Below are 26,515 nucleotides of genomic sequence, written 5' to 3' on the forward strand. Positions count from 1 at the left end.
ATATATTTTTATTGCCTGTTATTAAGCCTTGTGTCAAGGAAAATATCCAGATATCTTTAAAGTCTAACTTTGATTTCCTTTCTTTTAAAAGGTAGCACACCCAGATAGCATGGAATGGCCAATCAGAAAGGACCCCAGCATGCACAAACCATTATTCTCTTCCTAGGAAGAATTCAAAGTATTGTAACAAAAGCCTGAGACTCAAGTACTATTCCCTACTGGGATGGCTCTAACTGCTGAGAAATAGGATTTTCCAGTCTTCCCAGCTGCCCTCAGTTCTTCCTTTCTGAACATATGAAGTGTTTACCTAGTCCACGTAGCCCAAGTAATTCTGTCAATGGCAGCCTGATCCAAAAGATGTTTTCCTGAAGGCACTTCATAGACATGCCGTTTATAGCAACCAGTGGAGACCTTTCATCATAATAAAATGGGACAAGAACTCCATTATGTGAGGTAAAATCCGCAAGAGGTTTATTGTGTGCGAGCAAAATGCTACTTGATTTACATTTCTAACATTGTTAATGCAAAGATCACTACCGAGATCTAAAAATGAGATATTACTGGGAAGAATGGGATATTACAGAATTAATGCCAAAATAATGAACAGTCAATAAATGTAAGCATTCAGGAGCTCTGGAACTCAGGAGCTTGAAACGCGTTCACGGCAGGAAATGTGAAAGCAGAACCACCTTTGTAAATTGGGCCGGTAGTACTGGTACTGTACCTGGAGATACCTGCTATCTGCAGAGAAGTCCATTTGAATGACAAAGCTTGGGATGTCTTTGCAGTAGCTGATTCTGTTAAGGGTGGGCCCCAGTGTCAGGTCATAAAAATCCACTGAGTTCTCACTGGAACCCACTGCTAGATATCGGGAATCTGGACTAAATCTGGATATGGAACAAAACATGTAAAAGGTGTGTGAGACCACACAAATTAGTGTAATTGTATATGTAAGACCAGTGGCTTCCTTTCTAGCTCTTGAAAATTAGTGATACGGCCTCAAACTTACAGACACAACTGATACAGAGGTTCATCTGTGTTACATGAAACAAGAAAGCCTTTCTATTTTACTTTAAATGTTTCCTGAATTCTCATCTCTCAAGTCATAAGACCGAAGAAGAGCTGATGCCTTAGAATTGTGGTGCTGGCGAAGAATACTGAATATGCACACTATGGACTACCAAACGAACGAACAAATCTGTCTTGGATGAAGTACTGCCAGAATGCTCCTGAGGAGCAAGGATGTTGAGACTACATCTCACATACTTTGAACATCTTATCAGGAGGGATCTGTCCATGGAGGACATGGTGCTGGGTAAAGTAGAAGGTCAGCAAAAAAGAGGAAGACCCTCAGTGAGATGGACTGACACAAGGGCTGCAAAAATGGGCTCAAGCATAGCAATGATCATGAGGATGGCACAGGACCGGGCAGTGTTTCATTCTGTTGTACACACGGTCGCTATGAGTTGGAGCCAACTCAGCAGCACCTGACAAGTCATTAAAAAAAAAAAAATTTTTTTTAAACCACTAACAATTACATAACCAAATTTGATAATTCACTAAAATAGGATTCTTTCATCTGGAAAGATGACATCTTAATAGCAAAAAACAGACTGGCTTAACACACCTCAGGAAATTAGAACGAAGTGACACTACTCGAAGCTTGGGAAACATTTCTTAAAAGACAAAGTACTATTTCACCTCGCAATCACGGGAGGGAGTATGGATGGGACAATTCAGTCTTTTGAAAATGTTCCCTGAGTCTTGTGGTGCCTTAGGGACGTGTGGAGGGCTAAGGAAAGCCCGCAGTTACTGTTTCATATCTTGAGGTTCTGAGTAAGGTTTCATTTCTAAGGAGTGTTTACTGATATGAAAAGAGTACAAGCTTTCAACAGACCTGGGTTAATGATCTACAGGTCGCACAGCAGTGTTCAGGAAGTGGCAGCCACTATTAAACTATGCTTAATGGAAAATACGGGTTTAAGAAAGTTTCATATTAACTCAGATTCTGGGACACAGCAGATGTTCAATGCGTGCTGAATGAACTATATATTCTCAATTTGAGATGATTAAGGGAATAATAAGCATTATTAAGGATATATTTGAGGGTAGAATTTCAGTTTTCCAGGTTGACAACTGACAGGCAAATGACTCTTAGCTATTATAGTGGCAGATAGTTCCTGACAAGATGAACTTAGTGGACGTGTCTGGTGTGACACTTAGCATCCAACATTCCCTAAGTGCTTGTATTAGACACTGTGGTGGTGCCCAGTGGACTTATAACTTACCGAGTAAACTAGTATATAAACAGGCATATTTCAGTGTACAATTTATGATGTGATAAAATGCTACAGGAACTTGGGACTGTTTTTGAAGGTGTAGCTAAGGACAATTTTTCAAATGCATGCTGGGTCATGTAAATATATACTGGAAATGCTGTTCCATTTGTTGACTGACCTGATATCATGGAGGGCACATCGTCTGTCTCTCTTCTTTCCCCATATTTTTAGAGAGCTCACTAGTAAAATAATAAATTCTCCATTTTTCATTCCAATGGCCACCATGTCTCCTTCAGGGCTGTAACACACAGTACGGGCAGCATGTCCCAAATTCACTTTGTTTAACATCTTCTGCATAATAACCAAAAGAGTCAAAGAGCTACATTAAGTATGGTACTCACAAACCACCTTCCCCCCAAAATTCTCAACGTAATTCTGAAGTAGTTCTTCTAAGTCCTAACAATTTAGGTCTTCCACTACCCTTCTTAGAAATTGTAACATTAAAAAAAATAGTTTGTACCTACTTTATCAGCAATATCCCAGAGTCTCACTGTCCCATCTTCTGCAGCAGAAAGGAAAAAGTCCCTGGAAGGATGTGTTGCTAGTCCCCAGATTGGTCCATCCACATGACCATTAACTAAAATATTACAGGCTGCATTTTTCTCTCCAATTTCAATTATTTCAGCATTTCTTGTCCCAACTAATATCTTGCCCTGAAACACAAATGGGACCAATACGTTTGATGTAATACAGTAGCTGCTCGTCTTAATCACATAAGAATGATGCCATTCTACTTGCAGAGAGCTTTCTGCTGTTCTTTATACTTTTTACTGGTCTTGTGACTTATCTAGCAGCAAGCTCACCATTTGCTCATGCAAACGTCTATGGCTAAGGTACACACCTGCGGGAGCGCTGGCTTGGTGGCATGTTACAGTCTGTGCTAAAGGACAGAGCTTTTCTCTAAGGCAATGCACTAGCTGCAGTAAGCGAAGTTTTGACTTTGACTAGGATATTTTAATCTTACGCTCTCCAGAGAGTAGGTGCATTTGGACTACAGGAAGAAAATACCGGGGCTTTTATTTATACTTAAAAAAAAAAAAAGCTTCTATTTAATACACAGACTGAAGATAATGTATCTAACTTACAAATACACTTACTGGGATGCATACATGTTCCACATTTTTATAGGAATATGTGTTGTTTTTTTAATGCAGACAGCTGCTCTACTCAAAATGAGTCAGCTAAGGAAATGCAACTCTGTCTATCATAGCTGAGTTAGCGGATTCAAGAAAATGTGTGGCTTCAAATCCAGGTGTTTAGAAAAGGTGAGAATAGCTTCCTATTCTAGGCACTGCACGGTGCAAAGGCTTTCATATGTGCGTGCCAACAGTGGAACTGTAAGGAGAGCAGCAGGGAAAAGGCAGAGTAAAACTGGCAAGCAAATCCCTCCTAAGAAATTCACATTGAGTATTCAGCAGCTGCAAAGGGCGAGAGAACCACAGTCATAACCGCCGTTTTCTGCTGCATGATGTGCGCTCCAGGAACACATCTTACTTTGCCTCTGCACACAGAACGAACACAATCTGTGACTTGTCCTGTCTCAAGCCTGAAGGCACGGCATCGCCTCAATTCCTGATCCCACAATTTAACTGCTCCTCCTTCTTTTGACCTAAGGAAAGAACAACCCAAACCAAAATAGGAATTTATTATTGCTTATTAACAATAATTTTTCATTATAAACACTAAACTATAAGCAAAATAACTAAAAAAGACTCTGAAACTTGTAATTTGCTTCTAATATCCTAAGCTCTCTATGGCAATTTTAAGATATACTGTATGGCAGTCAAGCTTTCAGCTTAAGCAAATTTTATAGTGTGAAAAGTTTTTTTGACATGAACATAAACACAATTATTCTGTCCATTTTTGTCTCAATTCTTGATGGAGGAAATGTACAAAATGATTTTTAACATTAAAGGGAGAATGGAAATGGAAGGCTAGATAATAGGATCACAGATACTATGACAGTGTACAGAGGAAAATCACTTACTGGAAAAGTTTAGCAGGCTACTAGTGAGTAGGAATGACCAAGATGAGACGACAGAAGGGGAAACTGTTTGGATACTACGCAAAAGGTAAAATCTAGCCCACTTAGGATTTTTCTCTTGAGACAACTGAATAAAAACACTCCTTCACTTCCTGTTCAATGCACTGCTAGTCTTCGAGAAAAAAAAAACATGTCCATGTACCATACTACACTCTGCCACTATGTCGAAGGCAAAAGCACAGCCGGGTTGAACTAATATATGTGAGTTCTTTCAGTCGTGTATTGAACTGTACTGACTACTACTTCATCACTTCCCTATCACTTTTTAACACGCACCTGCCTGTGTCAGTGGGAAATCACTTACAGGTACCAGTTACTGTTGGGAGATTTGAAAATCACTCAGAAAAAGGCTTCTCCACAGACTTAACTTTTGAGGTCTTTTATCATATAATTTAACAGTTTGCCTCAAGCAAAAGCAAACAAGGCAAAGCTTGTCTTCAGCACCTGCTTATCCTTTTCTTGGAGCCCTGCTGGCTCAGTGGTTAAGAGCTTGGCTGCTAACCAAAAGGTCAGCAGTTCAGATTCACCAGCAGCTCCTTGGAAACCCCATGGGGCAGTTCTTCTCTGTCCTGTAGGGTCACTATGACTTGGAACTGACTCAGTGGCACCTAACCACAACATCCTTTTCTAATGCAGCAGTATCTGTCATTTTGAACAAAATGACTTCCTATCAGTTTCAACAAAAAAGACAGTTAAGATGCAGTCTGGGTTCGATGCTCAGGTGGTTCCCCTATTACTCAGCAAATACTTACACAGGCATATATACAGACATTAAGAAAATCAAGTCTTGACCTGCAGGACAACTACCTGTCCACGCTCAGGACAGGTAGAGTTGAGGTTTAGCTATAATTAGAGAAAACCTGGAAGCAAATGAAGACCAGAAATAAGAAGCAACAGAAGGCACATAAAAGGCAAAAAAGCTGCGTATCAGAAGGAAAGTCAGAGAAGAGGATGACTGCTGTAGCCTAGAGGTAACTAGAATACTAACGGCAAACCTCAGGTAGATCACAAATGCGTACACACACAGTGAGGCTGTGAAAGGAAAGAGGACTCACGGCCTTTCTTTGCCACCAGTCACAATGAGTCCGTCTCGCAGGGTGGTGTACATGGCAAACACAGGCCCGTTGTGAGCTCTGGCCACGATTCGACACAATACGTGATCTTTCCACACACAGACATCACCACTGATGGTACCTGTAAACGTCAAGTTATTCTGAAAAGGAGTGGGGAGGGGGAGATAAACTCATCAAAAGTTCAAACAGAGTTCAAACAGATGTTAATTCTCTACATGTAACCCTGTCTCACCTTTGACACAAAGAGCAGGGAAGGTGGGAGAACCTGAACTTGAGGCTCAGCTTTGCCAGACCCGCTTCCCGTTCCAGTTCTACTGCGCAGTACCAGACAGAATAACCTTGGTCAAGACTTTCAACCTCTATGGGAATCTGAGTTTTCATGTGAAAAATGAGGGAGTTGGGTCTCTCGGGTCCTTCCAATCCTAAAGTACTATAATCCTAGTTTATATTGTTCCTTTGGATTGCTTCCCTCCAAGAGATACAGAGACTCTCATTAGTTACTGAGAGTGAAAAGGATAGGAAGTGAAGATAGCTTTTTATTATTTTCTCAAAGAAAGTGAAACCGTTACCTATAGGAAAGTTGCGGGAGTGTTTCGGATTTCACTAAGTCATGCAGTTATATACGAAATTAACACCTGCCGTGATTTCTTAAAATAGCAAAAGTTAATGTATTCCTTCAATCAAACAATCCAGAATAAGATTGATTTGTTAAGGTCCGAAAGTTTAATAATTGCTCTAGATCACCCTGAGAATTGTAATCCTGACTTAGTTCATGTACGCAGACACTGGGAAATCAAATCCTGCATCACATGCTATTTTCATCCCATTTTAACTTCATTTTTAGAGCAAGTAGTATAAGATCTTTCTTTCACAAAAACAATATGGAAAGACCAATAAGAATGGGAATTACAATGAAAACCATGAACTGAGATTTTTCTTTCCTCCTGTCTTTCTGAGAATACTAGATAGAGCTCTCTACACCAATCTAATGTTAGCTCCCAATTTTTCTGGCATTTATGACTGTTCCTCATATCTCATATTTGCATAACACTGACTTGTCACTAGGCACCATCATTAATTCACGCCTCAGTCTACGATGAGAATGTAAATGCTTTAGGTGCAGAAACCAGGATTTTACTGCCTTTGCTTTTTTCACAGCCCCTAGCATAAACGGAGCTCGAAAATACTTAAACTGACCATAAAGCCACCTTGCTATATCCTGTAGCAAACATTCTCACTGACCTCACTGTTGCTTCATACATAACAGGCAATGATGACTAAATCTTTAATCTTCAATTTTATTTCTTTTGGGAACGGGCAATTGCCTACATAAGGAATGTTATAGGTGAAGAAAGTTAATCTACGTGGACAAATTAAATGCCAGAAACGTGATCTGCAAAGGAGTTACTAGTAAGAATCCCCAGTATGTTTTGTAGTAAGAATCCCCAGTATGTTCAACTGAACTTTGACATGGTGTGTCCAACATTTTCAATGGTCTTTTTCTCAAAAACCTAAGTGCACTGAAAGGTTCTAAAATCATAATTTTCTTCTTTCAAATACTGTATACCCAGTGCCGTCGAGTCGATTCTGACTCATATCGACCCTATAGGACAGAGTAGAACTGCCCCATAGTTTCCAAGGAGCGCCTGGCAGATTTGAACTGCCAACCCTTTGGTTTGCTGCCGTAGCACTTAACCAGTATGCCACCAGGGTTTCCAAATACTGTATAAATGCTCTAAGAAGAATAATCCATGTAGTTTTTGGATGCGCTAGAGGATTTATAAGCCCTAGCCAAGGCAAAGTATTAAGGGGAAGGGTTGTGGACTGGAAAACCACAGGCAGATTAGGTGGGGCTGGGACAAAGCCAGGAGAGGGCTCCTGAACCCTCTTCTGTCCAGACAGGAATTGCTGCGCTCTCCTTTTTTCTACTTCCTTCTTCCTGTGAGTCGGATAATCTCCTTTTGTCTACTTCAGTCTTCCGGGGAATTACAGAAGCAATGCATTACGGTGACAGAAAGCAAAGACAAGCCTAAATACAAATACCACCTTAAATCACTTGAAAATCTTGTTTTTTTGATTTACTTTTCTTTTACTCTGACAAATAGGATGCTGAGAAACTACTAGGAAGGAAGAAATATTAGGACATTTAGGGTGATAATTACAAGATTAATGAAGGCTTTTGGAATCGTAATGGCCCAAGGACTCATGTTTCATCATAATCCTTCTCCCCTCTCATGAACTCTCCTTCTCACTCCCTGATTTTGACAGTATCAGATGTTTGAAAGACATGTGTAACCAGAACATATGTAATGAATAGCAGCTAACAGTGGCATATAAACCACCCTGATGCTAATCTATCAAAGGCAGGAACACCCAAAGTAGTTCGTGCCATTCCAAGTTACACCACCACAGGCATCTGGAGAGACATACTGCACCAAATGCTACAGCGAGCATGGTCTGCATGCGGACATCATCCAGGGTGCTCAGGAGCCCTTTTTTGCTCAGAAGAGCCCTGCCGGCCAGGGTCCAGAACTTCACATGTTTCACTCCCACAGACACAAACTGCGTATCTGAATCTGGTCTGAATTCTGCCACAAAAATACGTTGGTTGTGACCAGCTCTGTTGGCAATTTTGTCACCTGGTAAAGAAGATAATGATCTAGATTAGTAGAACCAAGCTAATTTTTACAAGATCAAATAGCTATTTAAAATACGTAGTTCAAAAACACAAATGCTTATGAGAAGATGAAGGTGCTGTCCCTTGCCCTGCGACCTAGCAATCACATGATGTACGGTTACTTGTGTAGAGGGTCCTTTTCACTATCTTCACAAGTGATGTGTATACTTTTGGAAAGCTTCATTACCATTTAAGGGCCATTTTTGATTTTAGGAACCTTATTTATTTATTTACTTTTTCCTATGTAGCTCCATGAACTTCATTTCATGAAAATATTTTGTCTAAAGCATGTTAAATAATATTAACCTATTTATCTTCTGGTTGCTATGAGTTGAAATTAATTCAACGGCAAAAAGTCTGGTTTTGGTTTTTATCATATAAAATATACTTCATTTTCATTCTTGGTTAAGATCCTCCCTAACAAATCAAATTAGTAGTTAGCAAAGACACTTAAGTACTGAAAAAAAATAGAAGTGAATTATTTATACTACTGATAAACTTTCATTAATCTGTTTTGTGAGCTTACATTTTCCCTGGAGTTTTCAAATGGTCCATGCTCACAGTAGTGAATAATGGTTTCACTCCTCAAGTTCAGGCAAGTATTAAATACAGCATTACTATTACCCTGGTATTCTTATTTTTAAAAACCACAAAGAAAAAAGAATCCTACCTTCCTGCCATCTCCAAATGGTAATAGTATGTTCTGGGTCTAGTCCCACAGACAGCAATAATTTGCCAGTAGCGCTGAAGCTGACTGAACACACGCCCTTTGAATGGTAGCATCTTAGTATAGACAAAGTCTGCTTGTTCACTGCATCCCAGATGTGGATAGAAGGGGCTGTAGCTAAATAAAGTCCAAAAGTTGTAATACACCTGTTAGAAATGTTTCCATTTCTAAAGCTGACGTATACTCATCTCTGAAACACAGAAAACTACATACCAAAGGAAGGCTATGTACTTAATACAGAACAATTCCTTAAGACTATGTTCTAAATTGTGTTTTTGGGAAAAAACAAGCAAATGAGTCAATCACATCTTCAAACAACTCCTCAAAAATAACACGTTTATATACATTTTTAACCTTTATATAACTACATGGCAAACTGTACAATTTTTTTATTGTGCTTTAGATGAAGGTTTGCAGAGAAAACTAATTTCTCATTAAACAATACACATATTTTGTCCCACGACTTATCAACACTCTCCCCTTCTTGTCCTGCGGTTCCCCATTTCCATTCATCCAGCTTTCCCGTCCCTTCCTGCCTTTTCGTCCTTGCCCCAGGCTGGTGTGCCCATTTAGTCTCGTATTCACGGTTGAGCTATGTGTATTATTGTTTTATGGGCCTGTCTAATCTTTGGCCGAAGAGTAAACCTGAGGAGTTGACTTCAGTACTGAGTTAAAAGGGTGTCTGGGCCCAGAGTCCAAGTATCTGTCAGACCAGTAAGTTCAGTCTGTTTTTTTAAGTTTGAATTTTGTTCTACATTTTTCTCCAGCTCTGTCTGATCCCTGTCAGAGCAGTCGGTGGTAGCTGGGCACCATCTAGTTGTGCTGGACTCAGTCTGTGGAGGCTGTGGTCCATTAGTGCTTTGGAACAGTTTTGCCCTTGTGTCTCTGATTTTCTGCATCCTCCCTTGCTCCAGATGGGTGGGACCAGTGGAATATCTTAGATGGTTGCTCACAAGCTTTTAAGACCCCAGACACCATGCACCAAGGCAGGATGTAGAACATTTTCTTTATAAACTATGTTATGCTAATTGAGCTAGATGTCCCCCAAGACCATGATCCCCAGCACTCAGCCCAGTAGTTCGGTCCCTCAGGGAGTCTGGATGTGTCTATGAAGCTTCTTTGACTTTGCCTTGGGTCAAGTTGTGCTGACTTCCCCAGTACTGCGTACTGTCTAACCCTTCACCAAGTTACCCCTTATCTATTGTCTAGTTAATGTTTTCCCTCCCCATCCATGCCTCCCCTCCTTTGTAGCCACCAAAGATTGTTTCTTTCCGTGTATAAACCTTTTCATGAGTTTTTATAACAGTGATCTCATATAGTATTTGGCCTTTTGTAATTGACTTATTTCATTCCACATAATGCCTTCCAGATTCATCCATGTTGTGAGATGTTTCACAGATTCATCATTGTTCTTTACCATTGTGTAGTATTCCATTGTGTGTACATACCATAGTTTGTTTATCCATTCATCTGTTGATGGGCATCTAGGTTGTTTCCCTCTTTTTGCTATTGTGAATAATGCTGCAATGAACATAGATGTGAACATGTCTATTCGTACGGCAGCTCTTATTCCTCCAGGATCTATTCCTAGGAGTGGTATTGCTGGATCATATGGTATTTCTATTTCTAGCTTTTTAAAGAAATGCCATATCGTTTTCCAAAATGTTTGTACTATTTTGCATTCCCACCAGCAGTGCATAAGAGTTCCAATCTCCCTGCAGCCTTCTCCAACATTATTTTCTGTTTTTGTGGTTTATGCCAGTAATGTCCAGGTGAGGTAGTATCTCGTTGCAGTTTTGATTTGCATTTCTCTAATGGCAGTGATCACGGGCATTTCCTCATGTGTCTGTTAGCTGCCTGAATGTCGTCTTTGGCGGACTATATGAATATTACACAATAAAACTACTAAGCCATAGTATATTCCGTATTAATGGTAACGAGAGAGATGAAAAGTGGAAACAATTGAGAAAGGCAGTAGGTGGAAAATCACTGGAACAGATCAACAAAAGAAATTGTCAAACATATAGACAGCTTTCTGGTAAAAAACTAAGTTCATGTTGTTTGTTTTAAAAAACAGAATTTCATAGGAGAAATAAATAAAATTGCTGACCTTTTAAAAATATTTATTCGTTGTTATTCATTTAGTGTAGCCTGTTTTTGCTGCTGAAAAAATTCTCCCAGTTCCCTGTATTTTCTAAATTTAAAAGTCATAGCTTTGCATTGTACATGTTTCATGAACTACACTAAAAAAGTGAATATTTAAGACAATTCTGCACGTAATTTGGTCTCAGAACATAACGTAAAATACTAAATTGTATTTACTCTGAATTATAAATCTGTCATAAATATTGCAGAAAAGTATTAATAGGGTAAGCTGCCCTGAAGAAAATAATTTAATGCAGAAAGAAATTTTGGTCTCTAAAGAAAATATTCTGATAAATTTAGACTATATTGTACACCATCTGCTATTTATAATACACAATTTGATAAACTAAATCTAACAGCTCTTCAAATAAAACAGCTAAAAAGTATTAAACCAGATACCTAAATTTGAGTATACTGAGTAAAACTTGTTAAAAGATTTAATGCAACTGTAAAAAAATCAAAATTATATGGAACTAGATATAAAAGTTTACCCTGTAATAAAATAGGGCATTTATTTGTAAAAGACTAATCAACATAATTTAAATATTGAATTTAAGTGCTGGACAAAAATTACAAACGTTCCCCACTGACGAAGAGTCAAAGTACTGTGAGGCACAGCTAAGATTCATCTCAATAAGGAATGCTGTTGTCATGTGCTGTCAAGTCGATTTTCAAATATTACACAATAATTACATTAAAAATTGGGGTACGTTCAGTACATTCAGAGTAGAACTGCCCCCATAGGTTTCCTAGGCTGTGATCTTTACAGGAGCAGGCTACTAGGTCTTATTTCCATGGAGCTGTTGAGTGCGTTCAAAACACCAACCTTTCAGTTAGCAGTTGAGCGTAATTTAAATTAAAAATGTTCGTATATGGTAGTAGATCACTCTGTAACTTTTTTTGCCAGTGATACATATAGAAGCATTGTAATATGTTTACAAAAAGCACCTCTGAGCAGTCCATATACTATATTTGCCAAAACGTGATGAGGTATGCAGATTTTCAAGAAACATCACTCAGTTATTTTTGCCTCCAAATTTCATATACCACAAATTACAAAGAGTTCCATTTATCTAAAATTTAAACAGCAAGTAATGTTCCATAAATTGAATTACTGAACTTTTCATATGCTTCTAAAAAGCTCAGTGAGATGGCAAGAAACAGATACCAGGAATTTACGTTGTAAAACGTATATATGTGTCTGTGTTGTAAGATGCCTACACATTTAGAGTGTTCTAAATTTACATCAGTAACAGTATTTGAAATTAAAATTACTGTAAATTCTCAGGGCCTCCCTAAATTACTAAAAAAGATTAAATTAAGTATATTTTATTTTCTTCTGTAATTTGAAAATGGCCATCCACGATGCTACCCTTACCCCCCACTTCTTGTGGGTTACCATGTATTGAGAGGAAGCGGAAGTGTGATTCAGGGAAAACAAACTGCACACTGGAGGGGAAACCTGGTTAGTTTGCGCCCACTGTGACAACACTCCCTTTGCCCCCTCTCTCCCACCACCCATATCGGCGATTTAGTGCGGTAACCCAGATTGAAGCCCATCGGCACATGGCATTCCCCTGGCATCTTCTTAGTACGTGGTTTGATGTGTGTCCTAAAGTGACTTAATCAGACTAAAAGGAAGGATTTTTAGGTCATGGTTCTGAAAAGGGTTTTTTCCCTTTCTCCACTGGTTGAATGCAAGGAAGTATGTAACTCCCACTGCGACCTGCAGCCGTTGCGTGACACAAATGCAACCATCTTATGAGTGAAGCCAATGCTGTGGATGGTAGCCTGGAAGAGATGGAAAGTACCTGGGTTCTGGATGACATTGTGGAGTTCCTGAATGAGCAAACTCAGGAGACCACCCTCCCTCTTGACTTTAGTTTGCTAATATATTTCCTTATGGAACCCTGGTGATGGGCTCTGAGTACAGAGTCTTCTGTTGTAAAGGGCACACAGAGGACACTCAAGACAGTTAACGGAAAACTGCCTATTCAAGACAGAGTCACTAGGGCTTATGACAGCACTCATTCCTTGAATCTCCGTAAGGATCAAAATTTTCAAATTCTTAGCTCCAGAGTCTTAGGTGGACTGACATAGCTTTGTCAGGGACAAAAGATGTTCCCATAGTGTCCTCTGAAAACATATCTAGTGCATCCAAATGATAGTTATACCGTATCTTTTCTAACATTTGTATTTATTCTCCCACATTCCAAAGTGACAGTTTCAAACCTTAATCCTCTTCAGAACGCCCACTTCCGCACCTCCTCACTCTCAGCCGATGAAAGAAACAGAAGTCATCAGACAGGAGCGTCCCTATTTTCCCACCCCTAAACTTACTGTATCTTCTTGCATTTGTACCTATACCCCATTCCTTCTTTGTGGCTAAAGTGTCGCTGTTCCTATCAGATGCCAATCCTTCCACTTTGCTCTGGACCCCATCTTCATTCATTTTCCCATGCACTGGGTCCTGTGAGTCCTTCTGGGGGAATAGGTGAGTGATCATGGAACCCCCAAAACAGGCTTCAGCCTGGAACCACTGCTTCAGGTCCCCTTTGGCTATAATTTTTCTGTATCATGCTTGGCTTAGCTGAATGTCATCACCCATGTGGTGGGGGGGAAGGGGGACCCACTTTTGGGTTTTATTGCTATCACCTTGTTTCATGTTTTTATTTTATTTATTGCCATCTCAAATCATCATGTTATTTTTAAAAAACTTATTTATTCTCTGTCTCCCTCTAGAGCAAGGGTCGGCAAACTTTATCTTCTAAGGGCCAGATAAGAAGCAAAATTGAAGATATTATGCAGGTACTTATATAACACCAACTTAATGGCAACGGGTTTTTTTGTTTGTTTGTTTTTATACGAGAGAAAACAAATGTCCACAACATTTTTATTGACAAAACTGAAAATATAATAAAGAAAAACTTTGCAATACATCTAATAAAAAGAATGGAATATTTTGAGGGATAACCTTTTGTTTGCTTAACTGAGGTTCAAAATTAGAGTTCTCCTCAAACTCTATTGTACATGCTCACTTTTTAATGCTGAGCTGATGTGTAGTAAGATTTTACTCATTTCAATCTTCAAAATGTCTTTTTACACAGATCTCACTGCCATCGAGTTGATTCCAACTCACGGTGACCCTATAGAACAGACTAGCACTGCCTCATAGGGTTTCCAGGGAGTGGCTAATGGATTCAAACTGCCAACCTTTTGGTTTAAATAGATGTTGTTGTTATTAGGTGCTGTCGAGTGGGTTCTGACTAGCGACCCCATGTACAACAGAACTAAACACTGCCCAGTTCCGCACCATCTTCACAATCATTGTTAGGCTTGAGCCCATTGTTGCAGCCACTGTGTCAATTCATCTCGTTGAGGGTCTTCCTCTTTTTCACTGACCCTCTACCAAGCATGATGTCCTTTTCCAAGGACTGGTCCTTCCTGACAACATGTCCAAAGTATGTGAGATGAAGTCTTGCCATCCTTGCTTCCAAGACAGATCTGTTCGTTTTTCTGGCAGTCCGTGGTATATTCAATATTCTTCGCCAACACCATAATTCAAATGCATCAATTATTCTTCGGTCTTCTTTACTCGTTGTCCAGTTTTTGCATGCATATGAGGTGACTGAAAACACCATGGCTTGGGTGAGGTGTACCTTAATGCTTAAAGTGACATCTTTTATTTTTTAAAACTTGTGCAGAGGATTTGTGCAGAGGATTTGCCTAATGCAATGCGTTGTTTGCATTTCTTGACTGCTATTTCCAAGGGTGTTGATTGTGGATCCAAGTAAAATGAAATCCTGGACAACTTCAATCTTTTCTCCATTTACCATGACGTTGTTTATTTGTCCAGTTGTGAGGATTTTTGTTTTCTTTATGTTGAGGTGTAATCCATACTGAAGGCTGTGGTCTTTGATCTTCATCAGTAAGTGTTTCAAGTCCTCTTTACTTTCTGCAAGCAAGATAGTGTCATCTGCATATCACAGGCTGTTAATGAGTCCTCCTCCAATCCTGATGCCCCATTCTTCTTCATATTGTCCAGTTTCTTGGATTATTTGCTCAGCATACAGACTGAATAAGTATGATGAAAGGATAAAACCCTGACGCACACCTTTCTTTTAAACCACGCAGTATCCCCTTGTTCTGTCCAAACAACTGCCTCTTGATCTATGTACAGGTTCCTCATGAGCACAATTTGGTGTTCTGCAATTCCCAGTCTTTGCAATGTTATCCATAATTTGTTATGATCCACATAACTGAGATAGTACATAGAAAATATATAATTTTTAAAGTTAAAAAACATTTTATTCTTAGGCAATAAAATTGAATGATTTACATTTAAGAATAAGCTTTAATCCCAATTCCACCTCCTACCATTCATATAATATTCATATAATATTGGTAGGTAAGAATTCTTGTGACAATTAAATGAGTGAATATATATATACAGTCCTTATAACAATGCTGGGCACACTTAAAAGGTCAAAATTTATTAGATTTAAAAGACAAAACTACTACTACTCCTATCATTATTGCAGATCGTGCTCACTGTCATTATATCGTAACGATGTCGTTTTCATTTTAAAAAATCACAAAATAGGTTGAAGCGTCTTATTAATCTATAAAAATTTGGGCTATCATAATGGAATATGGTATGATAATTAAAACAGAAAATGTTTAATTTTCCTTACCTGACATGTCTGCTGAATCACCTATAATGGAAAAGCAGCAAAAAAAAAAAAAAAAATCCATAAATAATATAAACACCAAAAGTAAAATTTGCAAAAACTCAATTATTATAAAAAAAGATCATTTTAAAATAATTTAAGTAATAAAATATTATATATATGTATCATTCATTTTATTACATTAAATTTAGTAAATTGCTTATGAGGTCACAAAAATAGTACACTCATTTCAACTCTACATACATATTAACATTCTATGTTTCACCTTTCAATCTTTCTTTGGGTCAAAACTTTATTTTCTTTGCATTTAATGAGTTATGTGAAATTTTAATAACATTAAAAAATTATTTATATGATTTTAATTGATATGACCTTTGTTTTAGGTTACAAAGTGCACTCTTAAAGGACCTTATGAGTTTCAATGCATTTCTATTTACAGGGAAGGAGACCTAAATTTTCTGAGTGAAATGATGTCAAAGGTTACCATGTAAGTCAAGAAAGAAAAAGTTCTTAATTCAGTCTACAAATTAACCCTTTTCTCAAGCATTTTTATTTTAACTAAAATTTTTTTTTATGAATAAAAGACTGCCAAGAAAGGAACTTTGAAAGCCTATGCTCATTATATTTGTGGTGGAAATATCAACCAAAATTTTAGAAGCAAAATTTTTTTTTAATTATTGGACTTTAGATGAAGGTTTACAGAACAAACTAACTTCTCATTAAACACTTAGTACACATACTGTTTTGTGACATTGGTTACGAACCCCACAACATGTCAACACTCTCCTCTTCTCGACCTTGGTTTCCCTATTACCAGTTTTCCTGTCCCCTCCTGCCTTCTAGGCCTTGCCCCTGGGCTGTTGTGCCCCTTTAGTCTCATTTTGTTTTATGGGCCTGTCTAATCTTTGGCTGAAGGGTGATCCTCAGGACTAACTTAATTACTGAGCTAAAAAGGTGTCCAGGGGCTATACTCTTGGGGTTTCTCCAGTCCCTGTCAGGCCAGTAAGTCTGGTCCTTTTTTGCGTGTTAGAATTTTGTTTTACTTTTTTTCCAGCTCTGTCTGGGACCCTCTATTGGGTAAAGAAGTAAAATTTTTTACCAAGAAAGAAAGGAGTAAAAGTTTAGGAATCCCTTGAAGATAGTTGATTGTTTTCTGCTTTGGCAGAGCCTTATATCCTATGAAATAATGATTTCAAGGGACATATTGATAATGTAGGCCCGTGGTGTCTTGACTTGGAATAGATGAAGGAAAATAATAAAGTACTTGGGCAGACCACACAAGAAATACTGTTTTTATTTCTGAACATGCTCTGATAACAACCAAATGGTAAGAGGCCTTCAAACTCTGCCCCACAAAGAATGGTTGAAAGACCGGGGATTTGATTTGGACAAGGTCAGGTTTGCCCCTGAATATCTACAGGGCCTGGAGCAAGAGTATGAACGAAGGCCTAAATATCACAGATATATTTTAAAATTATCACTCAAGCTAAAATTGTTAAATGAAATATGTTCTATCCTCCTATATTGACAAGTACACCTCTATAATGACCTGGAAGGCTTGGCTCAAATTAGAGCTTCTCGGAGTTTAGGGCAGCATGAGGCAGCCTTGGCCTGTCCCCTTTACTTCCTCCTCCCAGCTTCATCCACACCACAAGTGGCCAGGAAAGCTCATATGTGGGTTACCCATCTAAACTCCATCCACATCCACCCCAATGAACAGCTGACCCTTGGCCATCCTTTAGGATTGCACGCACTGGCTGTGCAGTCTATCTGTACTTGGGAGGATGGGCTCAGGGAAGAAGCTTGTGTAGGCCAGAAGTAAGCTCAGGACCATTTGGTAGAGAATTCTGGGGTTTCGGATTCCAGAGCACAGTTTAGAAAGAGGCGAGTTGGGTAGGTAGGTGGGGAGGTAGGCCCCCCACGAAGAGCAATTCCACTGTTCTCATGGACTTCTTGCTCCATGGAGCATATCTGGAGGATGTCCACAGTGGCCTTCCAAAGCATGGAGCTTAGAACAGAAGCCCCTCTTGCCTGGGTCTAAGGACAGTACTAGAGGAGACGCAGGGAGAATATGATAGCTGTCTCCAAATACTTGAGGATAATGCCATGGGAATAAACGATTGCATGTTCTAGGTGCCTCCAGAATGAGGACCAATGAACAGCACTCACAGACAGGCAGATTTCTGTTCCATATAGAGAAGCATTTTAAAGGAGGGGTTAGACTACTTCATCAGGCAGCGAGTGGTGGCGGTGTTCAAACACGTGTAGGAGAACCTTTATCAGAGGTGTGATGGGGAGATGGAAGCACCTAATATGGGCTGGACAAAATGATATATTTGGCCCTGAGGTTCCAAGGTTCTGAACAGGGAAAAGAAAATATGAGTGTAACTGGCTAAACTATCACAAAAGCAAACATTTCAATTCCTCTATCATCTATTTAATTTTTTAACAAAAAGAACTACAAATATATATATTTTTTAATAATTTTTATTGTGCTTTAAGTGAACGTTTACAAATCAAGTCAGTCTGTCACGTATAAGCTTATATACACCTTACTCCATACTCCCACTTACTCTCCCCCTAATGAGTCAGCCCTTCCAGTCTCTCCTTTTCTAACAATTTTGCCAGTTTCTAACCCTCTCTACTCTCCCATCTCCCCTCCAGACAGGAGATGCCAACACAGTCTCAAGTGTCCACCTGATACAAGTAGCTCACTCTTCATCAGCATCTCTCTCCAACCCATTGTCCAGTCCCTTCCATGTCTGATGACTTGTCTTTGGGAATGGTTCCTGTCCTGGGCCAACAGAAGGTTTGGGGACCATGACCGCCGGGATTCCTCTAGTCTCAGTCGGACCATTAAGTCTGGTCTTTTTATGAGAATTTGGGGTCTGCATCCCACTATTCTCCTGCTCCCTCAGGGGTTCTCTGTTGTGCTCCTGTCAGGGCAGTCATCGGTTGTGGCCGGGCACCATCTAGTTCTTCTGGTCTCAGGATGATGTAAGTCTCTGGTTCATGTGGCCCTTTCTGTCTCTTGGGCTCATAGTTGTTGTGTGACCTTGGTGTTCTTCATTCTCCTTTGATCCACGTGGGTTGAGACCAATTGATGCATCTTAAATGGCTGCTTGTTAGCATTTAAGACCCCAGATGCCACATTTCAAAGTAGGATGCAGAATGTTTTCATAATAGTATTATTTTGCCAATTGACTTAGAAGTCCCCTTAAGCCATAGTCCCCAAACCCCTGCCCTTGCTTCGGTGACTTTTGAAGCATTCAGTTTATCCCGGAAACTTCTTTGCTTTTGGTCCAGTCCATTTGAGCTGACCTTCTGTGTATTGAGTATTGTCCTTCCCTTCACCTAAAGTAGTTCTTATCTACTAACTAATCAGCAAAAAACTCTCTCCCACCCTCCCTCCCTCCCCTCCTCGTAACCACAAAAGTATGTGTTCTTCTCAGTTTATACTATTTCTCAAGATCTTATAATAGTGGTCTTATACAATATTTGTCCTTTTGCCTCTGACTCATTTCGCTCAGCATAATGCCTTCCAGGTTCCTCCATGTTATGAAATGTTTCACAGATTCGTCACTGTTCTTTATCGATGCGTAGTATTCCATTGTGTGAATATACCACAATTTATTTAACCATTCATCCGTTGATGGACATCTTGGTTGCTTCCAGCTTTTTGCTATTGTAAACAGAGCTGCAATAAACATGGGTGTGCATATATCTGTTTGTGTGAAGGCTCTTATTTCTCTAGGGTATATTCCGAGGAGTGGGATTTCTGGGTTGTATGGTAGAAGAACTACAAATATTTTAAACAGGATCTTGTGCTTTGTGGGTATTAAACAAGCTTGAAAGCAAAGTAACTACTGATACAATTCTCTTTAGGTTCAGAAGAGAAAAGTCCCTCCTCACGCTTCGGTCTCCCCTTGAGTCTATCTTACACTTAATTTAGTCATTCCAAACCAAACCCACTGCCGTCGAGCCGATTTTGACTCATAGCGACCCTATAGGGCAGAGCAGAACTGCCCTATAGAGTTTCCAAGGAGCGCCTGGCAGATTCAAACCACTGACCTTTTGGTTAGCAGCCATAGTGCTTAACCACTATGCCAGCAGGGTTTCCAATTTAGTCATTAGCAAAGAACTTTCGTTATCTCTTTTGTGGAAGGGTACTAGTAGGGAAGGGAGCAAAGACAGGCCTACATGCATGTTCTAAAATCCACCTCTGTCCCATGTACTACCCAGACATTAACTTGGAGAGAGAGGGGGTGGTGATTGGCCGTTCCACATATCCTATAGCATTGCCTTTCAAAATAAAGAGAATAAAGTGGGGAAAAGAGCATGACATTTCTTAACTAAAAGAGAAACTGCAGCAGTAATATATTAAATAAATTTGCTTAACAGAGAAATAGGAGGGTAAAGAAGAGGAAAAAGATCAAAGTTGAGAAATGAAACATGCCCTCTAGAATTCTATTCACAGAATGTAAATACAGGGGTTTCGTCTTTTTGTAAGCTGCTTATATGCCCAGCATGAAAACAATACCTCACAAACAGTAGGTGCTCAATAAAATTTGCTGAATGAATGAATTTACTCAGTAAACTTTAAGTAAGCAATAACTATGTACCACAGGCATTGAGCTGGGTGCTTTGATGACCAAAATGGTAACATGGCTTCTCTTCCATTAAAAGCTGGGCTTTGCTCCTCATGCAGAGTGAAAATAAAGCTTCATTTTAAAAAAACTTTAGCACAAACAGGGGTGGTTGCTGTTGTTGTGTGCCATCGAGTCAGTTCTGATTCACAGAGACCCTATATGACAGAAACCACAGGGTTTCCTTGGCTGTAATCTTTATGGAAGCAGATCACTAGCTCTTTTCTCCCGGGGGGTGGCTGGTGGGTTCAAACTGATTACCTTCTGGTTAGCAGCTGAACACTTAACCACTGTGCCACCACGGCTCCTTAAACGGGGGTTAGACATACGTGTTTATATGCAAGGATTAGAATATTTTATATATAATGGGTGGATTAATGGTCTATTTTCTTTTAAAAGTAGAACACTCTAGAGAAAGGAAAAATACAAGGATTTATGTGGCATAACACAGAAGCAACAGTCAGAAAATCAAACTACATACTGCACTGGGCAAATCTGTTGCAAAAGACCTCTTTAAAGTGTTAAAAAAGCAAAGATGTCACTCTGAGGACTAAGATGCACCTGACACAGGCCATGGTATTTTTAATCACCTCATATGGAAGTGAAAGCTGGACAATGAATAAGGAGACCGAAAAAGAACTGATGCCTTTGAGTTATGGTGTTGGTGAAGAATACTGAATATACCATGGACTGCCAGGAGATGGAACAAATCTGTCTCGGAAAAAAAACAGCTAGAATGCTCCTTAGATGCGAGGAAGGTGAGACTTTGTCTCACTTACTTTGGACATGCTATCAGTAGGGACCAGTTTCTTGAGAAGCACATCATGCTTTGTAAAGTAGGGAGTCAGCGAAAAAGAGGAAGACCCTCAATGAGACGGATTGATACGATGGCTGCAACGATGGACTCAAACACAGCAACAATTGTGAGGATGGCGCAGGACTGGGCAGTGTTCTGTTCTGTTGTACACAGGGAAGCTTCAGAACTAACTCGATGGTACCTAACAACAACAACTACATGGGGGATAACTGCAGAGCCAGGCAACACAAAGAACAAGTTTCTGACTGATCAATTTAATTACTTTTGTGACAAATGCAGATATTAAAAGCTTATCTTATTCAAGAAGAAAAAGACACCTGGAAAGCTACCTTAGGCCACTGAGATCCAACCAACCCAATGATTTCATTCATTTTTACAAACAACACCAGAGTTGTGAATAGCTGGTTAACTAAATCTATTATAAGCAGTATTCATGTTGTTGTTAGCTGCTGGTGAGCTGTCCCCCAACTCATGGCAATCCCATGTGTTACACAGTAAAACTGCTCCATAGGGTTTTCTTGGCTATAATCTTTATGGACGCAGTTTGCCAGGACTTTCTTTTGTAGAGCTGTTGGGTGGGTTCTTTTGTAGAGCTGTTGGGTGGGTTCTGCCCCTCACAGTCTAGTCACTTCTTGTCTCCCCTTATTTCCACTGCCTCCTCAATCCTTTCCTTCTGCTTTTTCTGCTGCAGACTTAAACGTTTTTGATGACCAGAAGTTTCTGCTAGAGGACTAAATCCAACTACTTCAAGTACTGCAAGATAGTTTATTTTGAATTCTGAATTATTTGAAGCAATTCAGATGACCAAAGTGGGAGAAAAGTATTTGGAAGCAAATAATACATTATTCAGTGTGCTTTCTGTACACGGACTTTAAGTAATCCACAAATACATCATATTTCCCTTCCCCTAGGATACTGAACTTATTTGAACAAGACAGATGGTTTCAAATGGTTTCTTTTTTTAAAATACAGAAACATACCTACTTGGCCAGTTGCCACTATGTTGATAAACTTGGGATGCTGATTTACAGTGAGGCATAGAATGTCATCATTATGTTCCTGATAAAAACTCTGAGTCCCTATAAAAAGAAGAATTTGAGAATTAAGTTTGAAAACTTTAATGTATAATAGTCAAATGCAACTTATTCAGTACAACGAAATACTCTGTTTAAGTTACTGGCTTATTTAATACGTATTTTTGAGCACTTACTATGTGTATATTATTATAAGGACAGAAAAATGAATCAGAAGTCTTTAAAGGGCTAGAGCACTGAAAGGGATAAACTATGTCATCCAAGGCTGAATACACCAAGTGCCACAAGAGAGTTAAGAATCGAAATGCTGTGAGAATTTGGAGCAGAAGACCATTATCATCACAGGCAGATGGCACTCCTGGACTAACCCAGGCAAATTCTGTAATTGTGAAGGTGGGTGGTGAAAGGCATTCCAGGCAGAGTTTAAACAACTTAAGCAAAGGCACAGAGGCAGGAGAGCACTGGGTATACAAATAAAAGGCTGTTTGACTGAAGCATGAGTCATGAAGAAGAAAATTGAGAAATACGGTTGAAAAGGCAAGTTAGAAATAAAATGGTGGAGGATTTTGAATCTCAGTCTATTACACTGTTTATTCTGTTGTCAGTGGAGAGGTGCCGAGTCAACAGCATTACTCCATCAGTAATGCAGTAGTGACAATGAAATGGCCTTAGCCGACTACGGCAGCAGTACCCACAGCAGGTGAGAAAAGGCAGGCTTAGCAAGTAAATGGAGATGTAGGAAATGAGGTCAGAACACTACACCAGGGCCAGATTATAAAGGACCATACATAACAGGTCTTCCAAAAGAAAAACAAAAACAAAACAAAAAATTCAATAATTACATTTAAAACAAACAATATTACTTTAAAACTTCTCCAATTGCCAGGGCCGAAAATTCAGTTGCAGGAGCAAAGAGTAAATATGTGCTGCTGGCTAAGTTGGCAGATCAGCTGTTCAGTGCTGCCTTACACCTCCATGGTTCCAGGACTACGAACACAGCCATGTTGCCCCAACCCACGAGACAGCCAGTAATCAGAAAATCAGAACTGCAGTGGGTGCCGATTCTCCCCTCTGGCCTCTCCTCTTGGCACGTCCCCCCAAGCCCCCCCAATTAGAAAGGTGATTAATTCTAAATCAGGAAATTCAAAACAAAGAACATTACAAGTATAAACATGAGAGTTTATTTACACATTCATCCCTTTCTGGTCTTTTCTTAGTCTTTCTCATTCTCTTTGAAGGATACCTGAAGCCTCAAATAAAGGGGATTTTCTCTCTAAGCAGTGCTTGTTAAATGGCCCAAGTTTTAAACGGGAAAATACCAGTGATTCTGTGTGATCCTGGTGACTCATTTTCTCTAGGAAACTAAAGCAGAAAGATCACAGTAATGATTAACATTGACCGGGGGCGGGGGGTGGGTAGTAACTCACATAATCTATTCTTTACCCATTTAGAGTGAAGTTATCAGAGGAAAAATCAGGAAAGGTGAACTCTATTTTTACCTCCTGTCTTAGGCTATAAAGTTTGAATTATATGTGATCATGCTGAATTCAAAATTCAGGCCTTGATGTCACTAGTGGGACTATGACACTGTGGTCATCGAATGATGCTAGGAGAACTTTATTTGCTCTTCAACAATCCAACTGGTTAAATAAATATCAAAAAATATCTTCTCACCTTCTTGGATCAAACAAGGTATCATCAGCAGAGTGACAGACACTCAATTTGCTTTGCTTTTAAGGCCTCAATAAAAATAGTCCCCCACCCGCCATCACTCAATTATTTATAGTTTTAACAACTGTGTCCAAAAAGAATTTTTAGCTTCTAAATAAAAATTTTAAAAAGTGGGAGGTAGAGAATTAGGTTTTCCTACCTGTAGCAACATTGTGCAGAATTCCAACAGATGCCGTGTGATAAATTATGTCATCACCATCATTTAAATAGTGAACATTGTTCCTACAGTCTCTGCCTCGATAGCCAAAAACAAGCTCCAATACAAGGTCCTACAACAATAATGATAAAACTGTTACACAATTATATTCTTCTTCATGTCTAAACTTTCACTATTACTTTGTTTTATACATAGTACTAGTGTCTTTCGTCAAAATAGAGGATGCATTTCATTTTACAAACTTGAAACCTAAAGATAAGCTAGACATCAGCTGAAATACACATTCCATATTTTTAAGAAACACCCTCCAGTTCTTTGATTATTGATTCTTTTAATCTACGTAAAGTTAAAGGAAAAAGGAATCATAATTTCATTTGATCCCCAAAATTTCAGTTCTCAAGATGTCAGGTAAATACTGAGATACCTCTTGGGTCCAGAAGAAGGATATTTCTATTTGTATTCATCGTTAAGCAAGTATCTGATCCGCATACATAACTCAGGATAAATTATGTTCAAGATCCAAATGGCACATTCAGCATCGGTGGACAAAGACCAGCAGAGCCTCTGACAAGGCACTCTAGAGTCCTGGCTGGTAATTCCGCTCCCGGAAGTGCCCATCTCACTGACGCTGGGGGGCTGGCCGGGGAAGGAGGCACAGTAATCCCCCTCCCACAGCTCCACCCCTGTTTTCAACCTGGTTCAGCACAGTTTGCTTACTTGCTGCTGATACTGGGATCGTGAAATGTTTGAGAGAACTTTCCTTATTCCCCACTTATTGTGGAAGGTTTTTTTGGTTAGAGACAGACAGAAGGAAAAGCAGAGCCTTCACTGAACCCTGAAGTAAATACATCATAAGGGGTAAACATTTCTGATTTGGCATAAGCATTCAATCTTTAACTTCTAGGCTTAAACCACTAAGTATGACACAGTCAAAATGTTTGTGCTTCCAACAGCAATAAATCATTTGTGTATATTTAAGTTTAGAAGTTCTTTAGGACGCAGGTCAATTCAGGGTATTATTCAGGGAGAAGTAAAAGAGGACAAGTGCAAAAAAAGAAAGGGAACAAAGGTTAATAAAAAACTCAAACTTGGGTAAGAGTTAAGCAATCAATTATCACAACCAAGCAAAACAGATTATTCAATATGCTTATTTTCATGATAACTAAACGATAAAACTTGTATGTTTTATAAAAGGAAAGAAATTCTGGATACATCCTGAAGTACAAGTTGACACTGGGAAAGGGGCTTTGCTCACCTCTATGGGTCTCTTTTTCTTGCCAACATTGTTTGTCTGGAGTTTCTCTGGCTGTGGTGGGGCCCTGCTCACGGGGGGCCTGAAACAGAGAAGTGAGAATGAGGAAAGGCACCCATCACCCTTCCCTGAGCCTCCCTCTCCTGTCCTCCAGAGAGATGTTGGCCACACCTCACAAACAGGAAGTCATTCTGTGTTCCTCAACAGACTGTGCCCTCTATCTTAGGTGGAAAGAAAAAAACACAACTTTTATTTTACTTGCTGTATGTTTTATCATATAAATAGCAGGGGAGCAGTTTATTTATAAACTAATACCCAAATGTTAACATACTCGAAAGTTTCTCGATGGCGTGCATTATCAACAAAGCCCTAGATCACTGCTCTAACAGGCTATCTTGAACGTGGTAGGTAATCAATATACTCTTCTTGAATTGAATGTTGATAGTATTTCTACAAACTTTCTATATTGTTGGCAACAAAAATCATGTCTGAGTTCAAACTTGTACTCATTATCTGCTCCTTAGTGCTTTTTACTTTCTCTGCCTCCTGAAGTCCCTAGCACTGGTTAACGACATCACCATTGGTTACTCAAGCAAGACATTTTACAGTCATCAAACCAAAACCAAACCCACTGCCATCAAGTTGATCCTAACTCATTGCGACCCTATAGGACAGAGTAGAACTTTCCTGTAGAGTTTGCAAGGAGTGCCTGGCGGATTCGAACTGCTGACCTCTTGGTTAACAGCCGTAGCACTTAACCACTACACCACCAGGGTTTCCTTTATAGTCACAGAGCATTGTAAACCATACAACACAGATTTGAACTGCCGACCTCTTGGTTAACAGCCGCAGCACTTAACCACTACGCCACCAGGGTTTCCTTTAAAGTCACAGAGCACTGTAAACCACACAACACTCTGTAAATGGTAATGGCTAGTACTACTGCCTCAGACTCCCCTTCCCTTATTCTCCCTACTTACTAAACATTTATCAGCTCTACCTACATAAAACCAAAGAACCAAACCCGCTGCCATTGAGTCGATTCCGATTCATAGTGACCCTATAGGACAGAGTAGAACTGTCCCATAGGGGTTCCAAGGAGTGGTTGGTGGATCTGAACTGCCAAATTTTTGGTTAGCAGCCTGGGCTCTTAATCATTGTGCCACCAGGCTCCTTCATCAG

General features: G+C 39.5%; 2 protein-coding genes across 2 annotated transcripts in view; one reads left to right on the top strand and one right to left on the bottom strand.

Moving 5' to 3' along the window:
• Positions 1-5,443, top strand: part of ZC3H14 (zinc finger CCCH-type containing 14) — a 61,416-nt gene extending 55,973 nt beyond the window's left edge. Inside the window, exon 18 of the transcript XR_010323208.1 lies at positions 92-5,443. The gene's annotated coding sequence lies outside the window, so the exon portion shown is untranslated. The remainder of the gene's footprint in view (positions 1-91) is intronic.
• Positions 1-26,515, bottom strand: part of EML5 (EMAP like 5) — a gene marked incomplete at its 5' end in the record, with an annotated part of 145,236 nt that overhangs the window by 2,628 nt on the left and 116,093 nt on the right. Inside the window, 12 exons of the mRNA XM_064291859.1 lie at positions 308-411; positions 725-887; positions 2,458-2,630; positions 2,804-2,992; positions 3,834-3,948; positions 5,439-5,596; positions 7,887-8,095; positions 8,804-8,977; positions 15,700-15,720; positions 22,140-22,238; positions 24,064-24,193; positions 25,337-25,415. Coding sequence (XP_064147929.1) covers positions 308-411; positions 725-887; positions 2,458-2,630; positions 2,804-2,992; positions 3,834-3,948; positions 5,439-5,596; positions 7,887-8,095; positions 8,804-8,977; positions 15,700-15,720; positions 22,140-22,238; positions 24,064-24,193; positions 25,337-25,415 — 1,614 coding nt within the window. The remainder of the gene's footprint in view (positions 1-307; positions 412-724; positions 888-2,457; positions 2,631-2,803; positions 2,993-3,833; positions 3,949-5,438; positions 5,597-7,886; positions 8,096-8,803; positions 8,978-15,699; positions 15,721-22,139; positions 22,239-24,063; positions 24,194-25,336; positions 25,416-26,515) is intronic.

The sequence above is a fragment of the Loxodonta africana genome, chromosome 10 (assembly GCF_030014295.1).
Source record: "Loxodonta africana isolate mLoxAfr1 chromosome 10, mLoxAfr1.hap2, whole genome shotgun sequence".
NCBI classification, from domain to species: domain Eukaryota; kingdom Metazoa; phylum Chordata; class Mammalia; order Proboscidea; family Elephantidae; genus Loxodonta; species Loxodonta africana.